The sequence below is a fragment of the Plecotus auritus genome, assembly GCF_963455305.1.
Source record: "Plecotus auritus genome assembly, chromosome: 5".
In the NCBI taxonomy this organism is placed as follows: domain Eukaryota; kingdom Metazoa; phylum Chordata; class Mammalia; order Chiroptera; family Vespertilionidae; genus Plecotus; species Plecotus auritus.
Genome location: NC_137776.1, coordinates 141,553,739 through 141,569,772, shown reverse-complemented (window position 1 = coordinate 141,569,772; position 16,034 = coordinate 141,553,739). Strand labels below are relative to the sequence as shown.

At 39.2% G+C, this 16,034-nt stretch overlaps 1 protein-coding gene across 8 annotated transcripts in view; it reads left to right on the top strand.

Annotated features, from left to right (window-relative positions):
• Positions 1 to 16,034, top strand: part of TRPM3 (transient receptor potential cation channel subfamily M member 3) — a 711,013-nt gene that overhangs the window by 569,915 nt on the left and 125,064 nt on the right. For all 8 annotated transcript variants that reach the window (XM_080667736.1, XM_080667735.1, XM_080667742.1 and 5 more), the window contains one exon: positions 12,861 to 12,933. In XM_080667736.1, coding sequence (XP_080523862.1) covers positions 12,861 to 12,933 — 73 coding nt within the window. The remainder of the gene's footprint in view (positions 1 to 12,860; positions 12,934 to 16,034) is intronic.

The following is a 16,034-nucleotide window of genomic DNA, read 5'->3' as shown; positions in this document are numbered from 1 at the left end:
GCTTAGAATATCCATTCACATTCCACTTAGGGTCCACTTCTAAGTCACACAGCGCAAGGTAAAGTCTGCCTGTTACCTGCAACTATTTACCAAACTACTTTTGCCATCATTCATTTCACATTTCTTGAGAGCCTGCCATGTGCCAGACCCTATTCTAGGGCCTGGGGATATAGCAGTACCTAACTTCAGTCAGCCTACATTCCAGTGGGGAAGCGATGATAAAGAAATACAAAATAAATATATGAAAGGGAAGAGGGAATGATCTTGTGCTACTAAATCAAGGACTACAAGGATTAAAAATTTGCCATCAGATTTAGCAAAGAGTTCATTGGTGACCTTGAGATTTAGCAAAGAGTTCATTGGTGACCTTGAGAAGTACAGTGGTGTTGAGGGTGAAAATCCTGAATGGTGTGCATTCCAGAGAGAATGAGACTGCAAGAAGTGGAGACAGAATAGAAAATGATTTTGATAAATTTTGCACTAAAGGAACACCAAAAATGGGAAAGAAGCTGGAGGAGACCAGATATCAAGGGATGATACCACAATAACTCTTTCTTGAAATATTTATCCTGAAATATTGACCTGAAATATTTATCCTACCCTTGCTTTTTTTTCATACTATTTGTAAAAATACATTTTTAGGGTTAAACCATTCATTGCTTCATAGTGAACTTCCCCCACTAAAAACACTGAGGTTGTTTTAAGCTCAGGAAAAGGTACTGTCAGTGTACCTAAGCCCTCCCACTCATGCTTTTAGAAAAGAGTAGGTGTCTGGTTATAACACCCAAGTCAGTGCTACTAACAGTTTCTTCCCACATTTATACCATAGTTCTCAAAACTGCTTTTTATAAGGGAGCTACCTGGGCAAGTATACACTTTGGGGTCATCCTGTTATCAATGTTATGACCCTATTGAGAATACTTGAAAAAAACTTTGGATTTAGAAGCATGCCAACCCCACATCAGCCTAACAAAGCCCTCCCTAACCATTAAAAATGTGTGTGAATGCTGATTGTAGCATCTACTGAGGACTGTATAATATTCTAACATTTGAACAGAAGATAACTGTTAAATATTATAATGCAGAGGTGACCCTTACTACTTGACCCTTTTTACTCATGCAGCTTATATAATACAATTAGTTTGAATTTATTTAATGTCCAAACATTTTGTTGGACAATTTGCTGAGTTGGTGAGTATCATGGATTCTTAGACATCCTGGTATGTGAGGGAGTCAGTGCCTCCCAGAGAACCTGTGTCCCCTGAATACACAGTTCCAAGTGAGGGGGCCACGAGATCAAAAGAAACTGTAGGACAAAAAAAATATGAAGACCCAGCTTGTACTTGACATCGGTGGTGAATACAGCCTTTCACTGACGTACTGCTGCCAGTCCTGCCTTGTTTGATTTGCATTCTCCATGAATGTGGCTACCACGCTGGCCCTGCTAAAAGTTCATTGTAATAAGGCTCCTGTTTCCTCATAATAATACAACCAGCAAGATTACTTAAATACCAGCTGCTGACTAACAAAACAGTGATCTGTTATGGAAGAGTCTTGGTCACTGTGCAGCATATTCTTTACAGGCAACAAAAGCTATGTCAGGGACAATGTTAGAAACCAATTAGAACTACAAATGAAAATCCCCTTTTATTCTTTCTCTCATACATGCTCTACTTTTTTATTTTTTGTCTTTCTTTTTCTTTGGAATTGTTATGCAAGCAGTATTACCAATACATCTATGTCTGATCAGCAATGGTTCACTTTGAAAAATATCACTGAAATGAACTATTGATAAATTATATTTGTTTTGTTTTCTGGACTATTGTTCTCTAGAAAAATTGTATCTTCTTGGCTGCATGTATATTTTTAAATACTTTTTTATGCATTTGGAAACAAGAAATAGAGATTTTGTGTTGTAGGAGGAGATAGGATTCTTACACAGTTTTGCAGAAAGTGCATTTCAGGGATACACAGGAGGATTGGAGGCATAGAGGCAAGATTTATTGGAGCGAAAACAAAGGCCTGCCCCCAGGTACACCAGGCCCGGTCTCATCCACAACCAGTTGGCTCTGCTCTGTCTCATTGCAGAAGAAATCCATCCTCTGGGACCGCAGGCTCACATTTGTCCCACCAAGCCCAGGAAGGCCAGGACCCAGAGCTGCCATGCCATTATCCGAGGCTCCAGCAGTCCAGCACAGTCTCTGTTCACATTCAGTCCGCTAGGGGCGCTGTGCTTCAGCCTATAGGCTGCTGAAGAGACCTCAGGCCTTTGTTAAACTTTGATTATATGTCCTTGGGCTTGGGCAAGATCAAAGAATCCAGTCCTGTGCTGGTGCCTCTCCCTATACAATCCCTTTCCTGGGTCTTCCGAGGTTTCATGTCCTTATCCTATCCAATCCTTTTCCAGGATTTTTCCAGGCTAGATTCCTCACTTTATGGTTGCCATTTTGACTTCTACTACACATGCCTCAGCAGAGACATTTTCCCCTCACTTTATCCTTCCCTCTGATCACCCAGCCATTATTCCCTGGGGAGGTTGGAAAACCTGCTCGGGGATTAACATTTGTTTGGCAGGGGATGTAGCTGTTCCCCGGAGTCTGGGAAGCTGCCCCTTCCTAGTTAATCTTGCTTAATTAGATATTTCTTTTCTGTTAATATCTAACTAGCTGCCTACTGTAACACTTGGATTTTGGTGGAGCTGAAATACTTGGAAATGTTAGGGGGAAAATGTCTTTTCAAGAGAGAGCTTATTCACCAGCTCATAGGCTAATTTTAAGCAGTTTACAGCCCCCATGACAGGCCTGTATTTTGATAGGAAGATATTTGAGAAAGAGAGCAACTATTTGGGGAGTGAAGGATTTGCATAGCAGTTGCTGGAACAACTGGCTCCCAGCCTGTCCAAACATTCTCTCAGATTCATAACATAAAATTAATGTATCAAAATGTGCCTCCTGGGAGCTAAAACAACCAATTCACAGGCTGTTCTGCTCCCTGTTAGGGCTGAGCTGGGTCTCCGTCCTTCTGGATCCAAAGCATTCAAAACTAGGCCAAGTTCTTAAGCCCCTCAGGGAAATTACCTGCTTATTTATCACCTCATCATTCTGGCACTATAAAAAAGCAAACATAGAGAAGTTACTCACATGGATCACGACAAAATAGTTACTCATCTGCTTCTATTTGCTGCCACCGTTCTTAATTCTTTGGGGTGAATTTTCATTTGTGTTCAATGTTAACCTGGTCCATTCATCTAAGATATTGGTCACTTCATTGAAAGCTAAAAGACAGAGCAGCAGAAGGTCCCCAAAAGAAAGAAACAGTAGGGATTGTCAAGATTAAATTCACCTGTTCATTTTACAGATGAGGAAACTAGAACTTTAAATAATAACAATAATAGCAACAGCATTTATTGAACACCTGCCATTTCCCAGGTGGCTTGGTTTTTTTAGCTTATCTGTCAAGCTAGTTAAATTTCTCCAAGAATCTGCCAAGCTCCTTTCTGACTATTTTACACATATTATTTCACTTTTCTCATAGCAACTGATGAGGGAGATATCATTACTGTCCTTGTCTATAAAACAAAAAGATGACTTGTTCATGCTAACAGAACCAGTTAACTGGCCTATGATATGGTTACATATCATTTTATTATTTATAACATTTATTTATGTGATAATGCATATCACATAAATTATTTTATGTAATAAATATTACTGAAACTTATAAAAATCCATTTTTCTAAAGGTTTCTATACATCAAGTATTTCATTCAAGAGTCTTTTAATAAGTTGATCATATCTTGATAAGGAAAACCAAGAGTAGAGATCCTCTGATTTCACTAGATATTGAATTAAAACACCAACCTTGCATCTGGAGAAGCTGTTCCAAAATATCTATTGAATCAAAATCTGAAAGTAGAGTCAAAACAGTGGCTTTTATGGGTAGATGGATGTTAGCTGACAATCGGATAGAATATTTGAACTAGGGATGATTCTATATGTGTTTAATGTGTGTGTGTAATGTATATATTTGGTATGTATCTATAAAAAGGTATGTTTAAGATGCTTTATTCAGAAAGCTGCTAAAATGTGCTCTTCCTTTAAGGGCCTTTCTAGTTCTTTCTCAGCCTTTGTCACATTGGCCTGGGTAGTTCCGGGTCTGTGATTGCTGAGTGTGATCAATGGAGAGTGCTTGAAGGTAATTGAAAGCTCAGCTTGAATGGGCCTATAAAAGTAGCCAGTCTACTTGAAATTACAACCTGGATTCCTTGAAATGAAACTTGTCATGCCCAGCAAAGCTGTTGACTGTCTGTCATATCTGGGAATTCTTAGAGGAATTGAACTAGCCTGACAGATAGACTCAAAAACCAAGTAACCTGGAAAATGTTCCTGAGTTTTCCCTTCCTTCACATAATCAGGGATGCTAGTGGCCGTGCCTGGACTGTCTTCCACGTTAGTTCCTGGTGGCACAGTGGTCATGTTTAGGTGGTCTTTGCAAAAAGATGATGAGATCCTTGATAAGATATTGTCTTGAATAATGTAAGAATTTGTCATTCAGATAGTATTTCTTCTTTTGGAAAAAAATTCTTTCCATTGTCTGATTTATTTCAGGGACTGTTTCATTTCTATCAAGTCATAGGTCCATGAACTTCTAGTACATTTGAACTTGGCTTTACCGGCTCTTTAAAACAGGGGTCCTCAAACTACGGCCCGCAGGCCACATGCGGCCCGCCGAGGACATTTATCCAGCCTGCCGGGTACCGCTGCCTGTCCTGCTTAGCAGCTGACTTGTCCCGGGCCCGCAGTGCGCATAGCAATTTGTTCATAGTTTGTTTGTTTTTAAACTATAGTCTGGCCCTCCAACGGTCTGAGGGACAGTGAACTGGCCCCTTGTTTAAAAAGTTTGAGGACCCCTGCTTTAAAAGCTCCTAGTTAATATTTTTTGAAGGAAGGGAAGATGGAAGGGAAGGAAGAAATGAAGAGGGAAAGAGAAGGGAAGATTGAAAATATAACCAAAAGAAATACAGGGTTTGTATGAGAGAGACAGCATTTGAGTGTTTCTTGAATGTTCGCATGCATCTGCCCATACATAAGTTTCAAGCTAAGGGATGTTTTGCTGCAGTGGACGGATAAGGAAGTGGTGAAAAAGAAAGAAACATCTCTCACTGATGTCCAGAAATGAATAACAAGGTGACAGACTCAAAGACAGGTTCTGGACAGAAAATAATTACATTCTACTGCATGCCACTGTTGCCGCAGTTAAATGCAGTAGCTTTATAATTGCTGGCTAAAAATACTCACCTTTTCATGCCATTCTCCCATGCCTCTTTTCTTTGGAATTTGACTTTCTTTAGCAACTTGCTTTATTCCATGCTAGTTCTGCTCTGGGCATCTAAGGAATTCTCTACTTAAAAAGAAAAGTCCAAAGGAGCTGATGGTCAATGATAAAGCCTGTTTGAATAATCTGACCAATCAGTAGGTCCCCTTGCCAAAGCCATAGAGAGGACACTCCAGACTGGCTAGTAACCCTGTCTCTTTCTTTCTATCCAGGCTTTTGTTTGTTTGTTTGTCTGTTATCCTCCTCTGCAAGTTGATGGTTTTACAGGAAATAACAGGAAATGAATTCTGAACGTCAAAGAGCAAAAGGAAGAATGGCTAACTGTCATAATTCTCTTCTTCTAGTAGGTTTTTCTTTGCCTTTGTGTCCATTGAGTAGAGAAATAGTCTGCACAAAATAAGGGGAAATGAGGCTCCAGCAACAGAGCAGGTGGTTAGCATGGCCTGAGAGCTATCAGACCGCCAGGGGGACCAACAGGGCTCTGCTGCTGCTCTGCCTGTTCTCTCAGCAGGCTCTTCTTCGGCTTGGAAGCGGTGGCCAGGGACATTGAAGAAAGAACTCTCCCTGTAACCTCAATGCGGCTTCCATTCATTCTCCTGCCCTTCCATTGACTGCAGGAAATAGTCATCAGTAGAATGAGCGGGAGGCCTTCAGCAGAGGGGTGTTTCAGAGGACAGTGCGGGAAGGGAAATCCAGCTCTGTCTTTGAATAAACTGCTTTAGCTTTAAGCCTCAGGTATTTCTACTGGAAAACAAGACTATACTTTCCAATGAGGGTCATTGGGAAGGTTAAGTGAGAGTTATACAGGTACAATGTTGAGGCATGCTTGCACACCATGGCTGCTATTATGATTATAAGGGCTCACTTCTCTTCTCAACTGAGGCAGACGTGTTTATTTCACTTAGCAACCGCTTTCCCTAAGAGCCTACAGATGTTCAATCCTTAACTTTCTAGTAGCAGAAAGAGCTCAAATAAGATTAACTAGAAAATTTTCCTGCCTAAAATATAATACTTAATTTACCTAAAGATCTCTTATATAGAAACTTCAACTACTCAGAACCAGGAAATAAGACATTTTATTTTTTAAAAAAAAAAGACTTATTTGAATGCCAATATCAGTATCAGATAATCTGTGCACTAAATTCCACACAGTCATGGGCATTAAATGCCATAGAAACCACCGCTATTCTGCTCAATGTTGGTCTGGTATTCCTGCCCATTGCAGTTAGAAAGCTGGGAGGCAAAATGAATGAGGGTTGTTAGAAGAGTTAGAGTGTACAGTCAGGACCCTTTAAGTAGCAGACAAATAGCTCTAAACATGAGCAGTCTGGGACCATTTAAGGAGAGCCAGATAGCTCTACTTTTCTTGAGTCAATGAAAACAACACAAGTCACAAAAAAAGCAACGGATTTTCATTTTGTATATGTTGTCTAAGATGACAAATGTGTCTGTTACATTTTCAAAAACATTGACTTTGTTTTTAATTGGCATTAAGGGATAATCCCTACTTACCTGGAACGTCACTTCTATAGAGCACTTCATTCTTTAATATCTCCAGATAAAACAGACATCGTTGTATAACTGCACAATTGAGGTAATAGGGGATATGTGAAAAAAATGCTAGCATTGGACGGAAGTGGTATATATAGAGTCAAACATTTTTCTGATGGTTCTTTGTGGGAAAAGCAATGCTGATTGAAATGACATTCTGCCACCCAACAGAACCACACTCAAATTGCATGTAGAGTTGCTTTCTGGAACAATGATTACCTATTTAACATGACTCATGAGACCACTGTATATATGTGTGTGTGTGCACATGCACTTATCTCCTTATGGTTGTGATAGGCAAATGAATAGATGTCAAACCTCCCTCCTCTTTTGCTCTCCACAGAGAGCAATTTGAAGAGCTTCTGTTCTTAGTCTTGGGGTTCTACCCTTACATATACATTGCTCTGTGGCAGTTATAATCTCAAAAGTTATAAAGACCTCCCTTTCCCCACTTTCAGAATCTCCCCAGGGCCATGGCGTAGCTCTATTTAAAGACATTTCAACAAAGAGCTTGTTCTTTTTGCTCATCAGTGCAGAGGTTTCGAGGGCATGTGAGCAGCAGAGACTCTATCTAGTTTGGTAGAGCACAGAGCACTGTCTGATTCACCTTCTACCCTCCAGGGTGCTGCCCTGGGCCTACGTTCTACTTTTGAGTCAAAAAGAATGTAAGTTATGGATAAACCCTTCACCTTCCCCCAAATTATTCCAGCTTCCCTATTTCTGTCACGAGTGGTCCCATGCTCTAAGCACTGAAGCTGGAAAACTAATAGGAGTCACCTTTGATTCCTCCCTGTCTCTTGACCCCTAAAAATCAACCCACCTATGACCTGGAGAGGCTCTGAGCAGAGTCCTTAGAGCTGTACAGATTTGGGCTTCAATCTTACCTCTGTTGTTTGCCAGCTAAATGCTCCTGGCTGCTCCTGGCTGAGCCTCATAGGGTTGATGTGAGGATTAATAGATATAAAATGCTTGATATATGCCCTAGTATATATGGAATTTTGTCCAGATTCCTTAACACTAAAAATCATTCACAGCTTGGCCCCAACCTTCCTTCATAAGTCACCTTCCCTTTACTCCAGCCAAGTTGAATATTCATATGTAATTTTTTGATGTTCATTTATTTCTTATTTTCTGTTATCATTTTCTTCTTCCTGCTCCACCTCACACCATATTTCCCTATTGAATCTCTAATACCTCACAAAGTCCAGATCAAATCCTGCACTTCTCAATGAAGTTCTTGTGTCACACCAGGCAGAAGTGACCTACAGTCTTTCCTAAGTGGTAGTTTTCTTGTGACCTTCATCTCAGCTCTCTCATTTTTATCTTGTTTCAATCTCTTTCTCCCCAAATGTTTTCCCGTGTGACACATGTACAAATGACATGGAACAGTAAATTAATCATCAGAGAGAGAGAGAAAATAATTGTTTTGTTTGGGAGAAAAGCTATTCCTCTTAGACTTTTTTTAAAAAATAAAAAGTTAATAATACCAAAATCTTGCAATTTTTTAAAGGATGTTAACCCTGGAGCAGTTAACAATTGTTTATGCAGTGGGCAACAATGAGAACATGGTCAACTATTCAATGGGAAGATACAGGGCTGCGTGCCTGAATGAGCCCAAGGAGGAGAGAGGGGTTACTGGGCTATAGGGAAAAACAATAGACTTGATAAACTGAATCGTTCTTTCTTTGAATCAATTCCCTCTAAGCTTGAAAGAATAGAAAACTTTTCCAAGTAAGTTTCATTGTCAGTTGGTATAATATGACAGTGATGGGCTCTCCCTTTTACCATTTAACAAGTGTCATGTTCTTCCATTGGCAGGTCAGAAAATGCAGCTTCATTCTTCATTAGCCAGACTGGTTCAAGGGAAACCTGGTTACAGAGAAAACCTACCAGGGATGCTTTTTGTTGCCCTTTGTGTTTCCATTCTTGTCATCTGACAAAGGAGGCTCTTGCTTCTAATTCCTCTCAAGTGGCCCTAGAAAAAAGCTGTGGAGAAAACACAAATTACTATCTAAAACTGAAAAAATAGCAATTACAGCAGCATCTCCAGGCTGGGCATTGTAAATAAGCAGGGATTTTTCTCTGCTGGAGGGACTGAGAGCCAGGCACACAGGAACAGGAAGAGGAGAGCAGCCCCTGGCAGGCATGCAAACTTAGAGGCAGAGGAGGGTCTACGAGGGTTTGACTTCCATGTAATGTTTCTTTATGATTTTCTATTTGATCTGCCATTGCTTAAGACAGAAATATAATTGTGCATCTTCATGTGCAAATGCTTTCAAATATTTTAACTCAAACAAACACAAAATTCAGAATTATCTTCGGAAAGACACATACCCCAGGATGTCCTGGCATTGGCCCAACATGTCCTTCAAACATGTGTTTATGCACACATTTACAAAGCAGCCCAAGGTTTTCTTTATCTTCTCTCGGGCTAGAAATTTACTTTAATACTGGTTCTTAGGACCACAGGTGACCTTCTTGACAAAATAGCAGTATCTGTTTTGCTTATGATTAGTCTGCAAAGCTGCAAATGCTATTGAGCAATACAATGAAAACCTGATTCTTTGAAATGACCATGATTTTGACCAAGTGAAAAGTAAAAATGAATGAACAAACTGCCATGTAATTCTAATTATAGAGGAGATTATTTAAATAATAAGAGTTCTAAGAATAACTACATATCAATAAATTTTAAAATAAGCCTAACCAGTGGACACAGACAACAGGAGGGTGAGGGCATAAGTGGGGGGGAAGGGTTGGGGAGGTGATGGGGGATGAAGACACATATGTAATACCTTAATCAATAAAGAAATAAAAATAAAAATAATAAATAAATAAAATCTAAGTGACATGTTTGATTATCTAAGAAAATATATGAAATTGATGGAAGGAGAAGCAGAAAATCTAAATTGATCAATAACTTGAAAAATTCCTGTAAGTAATCTATCTATCCCTAAAAATGCTTCAGTGCTAGATAGTTTATAACTGTCCTACTACGTCTGCCAGAAGCCAAATTCTTTGTTATGTAAACTGTTCTGGGACATAACTAAATACGTAAAGCTTCCCAATTCATAGTGCAAATTAGAGCAACTCAAGTACCAAAATCAGTCAAGATTGTGACAACCTCACTTGCAAGCATAGCTGCAAAACCCTAAGTAAAATATTAGCAAATAAACCCAGTGCTGTTAAAGAGTAACAAATCGAAACCAAGGAATTTTATGTCAAAACTACCATTTTGCTTCACATCCCCGCCTGATTTTCTGAATCTCTGCCAACACAGGGGAGTGGTAGGAGAAAACTCTGCTTTTCTTGTTTGATTGTGTTGTTTTTTTTTCCTGAGGCAGACATATGAATGTGTCATTAGTACTTTAAATGTTTAAATTTCAAATAAAAAAGTTTTAGAGTAGTAATGAACTCATAATATCTCAGGTCAGTTCAAGGCAACATTATGAAATAAATTTCATCTTTGGATCCTCCAGCCATTTGTTGGTGCTTCCTTTCCCTCTTTCTAGAGTCCTTGGGTTCTTCAAGCTGAGCACACAAGGATTGGGATATGGACAGGTGGGCAGCCATTTCCTCCCATCAGTTATCCCCCCAAAAAATGCAAAGTTCTGGCACACAATTTCATTTCAGGCTCTTGGACAAACAACATTATATATACCCATGTCTTCACCTTCCCACCCTAAAATCCTTTAGATTTTACTATACACCTTCCTTCTCCCCTCCTCAAATGTGTTTCTAGGATAGCCTGGTAATCTTATATTTGAGGATAAATATAACTTATGTATTTGCTGCCTCCGAAGAATTTGCATCTGACATGTGACCTCTAATTAGGCAGTGAAATTTAGGCATCTGCAGGACAAATAGGTCAGATGTGTAAGGAATTCCATTTGATGCCTGATTTCTGAATTCTTCTAAAATGGTGAGCTCATATGTTATCCTGATTCTTCAGCCTGCTAACAGCTTGGTATATAATAATGTCTTTCCGACTATAACCATCCATGGCTTAAAGAGTAAAAAGGTTAGCCAAGCCCAGCCAGCATGGCTCAGTGGTTGAACATCAACCTATGAACCAGGAGGTCACTGTTCAATTCCCAGTTAGGGCATATACCCGGGTTGCAGGCTTGATCCCCCAGTGTGAGGTGTGCAAGAGGCAGCTGATCAATGATTCTCTCTCATCACTGATGTTTCTATCTCTCTCTCCCTCTTCCTCCCCCTTCCTCTCAGAAACGAATAAAAATATGTATTTTTAAAGTTAGCCAAAATTCCACTTCTGCCCCCAGGTTTTTAATCCAGGGAACCTCAAAATTTCTTCCCATGAGTGCTAAGCAGATAAGAGGTGTCTCTCACCTCCCAGGTGGATTCCATCGAGGCATCAAGAGCTATTTGAGGCTATGTCCAATGGCACTTTGGCCAAACTAGGGTTTCACAGAAGCAGATTACTGTGGAAATCTTATGGAGTTGGGGCACATCTCCACCGAATGGGTCTTACCAGAAGTCTCAACTGTGACCCATGAGCCAAACATAGTACCTAAATGGATCTTGTCTGGCTCTCTATATTTTTAACATTTTTTTAGTTCAAGTGCCTGTGAAGGCGTTTCATCATGAAATCTCTGCCTTATAATCATCCCAGGACATAAACTGATACAAAAGAATTAAACAACAAACAAGTGCTCATATGATCTTTTTCCTTCCCCTCACTTTTTCCCAAAGATTAAGGCACAAGACAAAAAGGTGAGATTTATCAAGTTCCAGCCACAGCTGTCCTTCTATCTAGTTGTTGACCTTAAGCATTGGGTCTTTTTCTCTGGGCATTAGACCAGAAAATTTCTAAGGCAGCTGATAGTTTAACAATTGATGGTTCTGTGTCCATTTTATCCACCATAGTAGAAAAACTTAGAATTATATATTAACAAATTCTATAAAGTTTACTCCCTATGTAGTTGGAAATAGGCAAGCACTATTATTTTCCCATTTACAGACAGGAAACTCAATGCCTAAAGTAGTTGAATACAATAGTAATTCAATGTAGCTATTCTAAAAATCTTTTGGCTTCCTTAAGTAGCTTCCCTCTGCCTTGGAAAAAAAGTCTTTATTGTTCTTAAGCATTATTTGGGGACTTTGTGTTAATCCAACATGTATTAATCCTTCCCCAGAAAATAATTTTCTCCATTGGATATACTACTTAATTATTCTCAAGATGTTTCCAGGTTACTGAAAGAACTGAAGGCCAAAACCGGTTTGGCTCAGTGGATGAAGCGTCAGCCTGCGGACTGAAGGGTCCCAGGTTCGATTCCGGTCAAGGGCATGTAACTTGGTTGCGGGCACATCCCCAGTAGGAGGTGTGCAAGAGGCAGCTGATTGATGTTTCTCTCTCATTGATGTTTCTGACTATCTATCACTCTTCCTTCCTCTCTGTAAAAAATCAATAAAATATATGTATAAAAAAAAAGAAAGAACTGAAGGATAGAGGCATCACAACATTGAAACCTTTGAGTAACAATTGCTGAGGAGTAAGTGTGGGGATGGCTATATTGCACACATACATACACATGCATGCATATAGACACATAACAGGACCATTTACTGACGGGCATACTAACTCACTATTTTTAAACACTTAATTACTCATCTCATCATTTACATTATGGTTTACACATTTCTGTAAATACGGCAAGTTTTAATTTTACAACTGAAAGGTTAGAAGAGGACATTTTCCTTGGTTTCTGGTTTCTCCTCATTGTCACCGTAATCAATGCAATTACCTAAGATGGTCTTTGCTAGGAGGCTGCTGAGGCATCTCCCTCTCAGTGAACTGCAGAGCCCTCTAGTTGAATACTTGCTGTGTATGCTTTCCCTGTGGTTAAGAATCTGCCTTAAAAATGTTGAAATAGTCTGCGTTCAGATATGATCTCAATGATTTAATTTCTCTTGGGGGGAAAAATGCATTGCTAATGGCCACGTCTCACATTGCAGATTACAGTATTTCGGATGGGATCAGAAGGACACCAGGACATTGATTTAGCTATCCTGACAGCTTTGCTCAAAGGTAAGAGTTGCTGTGTCCAGAGAGTGCAAAAATAATTTAAATCCATTAACATAGCAGCTTTATGTACCCTAATAGTGGATATAAATCCATATGATATCGTGACACATCCTATCATGGATAACATAAGTACCTCTCCTGTAAGACACTGTTACTGCTATTAAATTTTTCTATAATGGAGCTGTTATAGAATGACTCAAGTTCATAAAATTTAAGTATACTACAATTCAGTCATGTCCACTGAATCATAAAACTACATAAAGTAAACAGGCTACTATAATATGTAAGAAACTGAGTTACTGAAGTTATTTAATAATTATTGCCCTATATACTTTTAAAAATCACTTAATTTGGCATAGATAGATAGATGATAGACATAGAGATATCATAATACATTAAAATGGAAAATTTCTAAAACCATTTAGAGCAAGAGAGAAAGAAATCAAAAAAGTAGGCTACTGTACTTTTTATAATTGAGCATTATAAAGTGTATCATGTGTCCTAGGTTGAGAACCTCTGCTCTAAAGCATTTGATACCAGTGAACTAAAAAATATATACATGCAGAAAAATTAAGGGACTATGCATAGGTTGAACCACAAAGCATACCCTGGGCCCCCTTCTCAATTTATGAGACAAAATTAAAAGTTTGAGGCAAGTAACTCTCTGATATCTGCTAATCCTATATAATAAAAGGCTAATATGCAAATTGACCGAACAGAACAACCAGTTGCTATGATGCGCACTGACCACCAGGGGGCAGACACTCAATGCAGGAACTGCCCCCTGGTGGTTAGTGCACTCCCATTTGGGGAGCACCGCTCAGCCAGAAGCCCTGAGCTCACGGCTGGCAGCTTAGGACATCGCTCGAGGGCTCCCAGACTGCGAGAGGGCACAGGTTGGGCTGAGGGATGCCCCTGAGTACACGAATTTTGTGCACCGGGCCTCTAGTCTTATATAAAACTAAGACAACATAATAAAACTGATAGCTAACACTTAGGATGTTTTAAGTGCCCAACACTGTGTTAGATGCATTCGATGTATAAATTCATTTAATCTGACCAGTTCATTACAAGGCCCATTTTATAAATAGGGAAATTGAGGCACAGATTTAATAACATGCCCAAGGTCAGACAGCCTGACCTCATAGACCTCACTTACATATATCTCCAAGGCATTCCAATCCCATTGGTAATAAGACAGGGAACATCATATTTATCACCTTGAACCAAAATGGAGAAGTGGCTCAATTATTAAAACATATTAGCTATTGCCCTGGCCAGTGTTCTCAGTGGTTAGAGCATGAGCCCCGTGAACCAAAGGGTCTTGGGTTTGATTCCTGGTCAAGGACATGTACCTGGGTTGCAGGTTCAATCCCCTGGCTCCAGTTGGGGTGCATGCAGGAGGCAACCAATCAGTGTGTCTTTCACATCGATGTTTCTCTCTCTCTCTCTCTCTCTCTCTCTCTCTCTCTCTCTCTCCTCTTTCTCTCTCTCTCTCTCTTTCCCTCCCCCTCAATCTCTCCCATCCACTCTCTCTAAAAAGCAATGGAAAAATATCCTCAGGTGAGGACTAACAAAAACAAAAACAAAAAAAATATTAGCCATCATAATATCGTCCATTGAAAATATTTTCTTCCTCTTTCAGTATTTTGTGATTTAAAATTGTGCTTCTCCTTTAAATCAGTCTTAGAATTTATTTGTTGTAATGTTTTCTGACTGTTTTGTTCATAACAGAACATAGGAATATATTTTATATTATAACCAAGTAGTTACACATACATATTTAGGAAACTGAAATTAAGGTATATGAGTTAATGTTTACATAGACTCTGGATGATGAAATCCTATATTTTTTATTATCTTTAATGTGATTATATCCCACTGAAGGGTTTTCATGACCCACTAATGGGTCATAACCTGAAGTTTATAAAACACTGCCATAGAAGATTAAAGGAAATTATGATTGCTCTAAAAAATTAACATTTTAATCACTATAATGAACCTTATTTATGTAGCAGTTGATGCTAATGGGAATTTATGCTGTTAAAAGATTATGGCATGTCAACTCTATTTTACAAAGGCTTTTAAATGCTCTCTGATTTTGACCCAGTTGGTTTGTGGAGTATATCAAGCATATACTTTTGCTGACTTTCTTAGAGGCCAAGAGCATACTTATATCAGTTGCAGATTCTTTAGTTTGTTAAATTATTCTTCCTATGTATTTTTTATTATGCCTGAGCATGTAACGTTGTTTACACTTAATTGTTCTACAATAATATTTAGTTTTCAGTTATCTAATGCATGAGGAATCTTTGTATAGCACAGTTCTTATTCTCTCCATCATTGGAGAAAACCAGAAGTTAGATAGGAGAAGCAGGAGAGAGCTGTGAAACTAACCACTGGTTGGTCCATAAATCCAGATCCCGTGGGGAATGAGGGAGGGAAGATAGGAAACCAGGTGGCTTTGGGGAAAGTCTACCTTTGCTGCCCCTTGTTTCTGATCCCATTGGGTTTTATTTTCTTCCGGATCTGTATGTATTAAAGGATACTGTTTATGATACAGACTTATTGAGTACTTGTTCAAAAATGAAGAGAGAAAGAGAACAAAGTGAATACTGTCACAGAGATCTGAGGCCCATACCTTCTTCAAATGATAGCCCGAGGTAGCTTTGAGAATAGGTGACATCACATATGTCATTCACATTAAGTAACCATTCTCTGAGAGTTGTGGTCTGAGGCTGGAGATTGTACACCCTTCTTCCCCCTTTCCCTTCTCCCCTCCCTAGCCACACACACCCACGGGAATCTAAGGAGATGGTACAGAGTACAGTTATCAGAGAAAACACAGCACAATGAATGTCCAGATAAACAACAAACTTTGAGCGTAATCATGTCCCAAATATTACATGGGGCCTACTTACACTAAAAAAAATTGTTCATTATTTATCTGAAATTCAGACTTAACTGGGAGTCCTGTATTCTTACTTGCTAATTCAGGCTACCCTATTCCAAGGAGGTCTGACACCTTGAGAGTTTCTATGGTAAATGTATTCAAGAATCTAGGGAGGGTAAAGAGATTAACCAAAAAACATATATACATAACA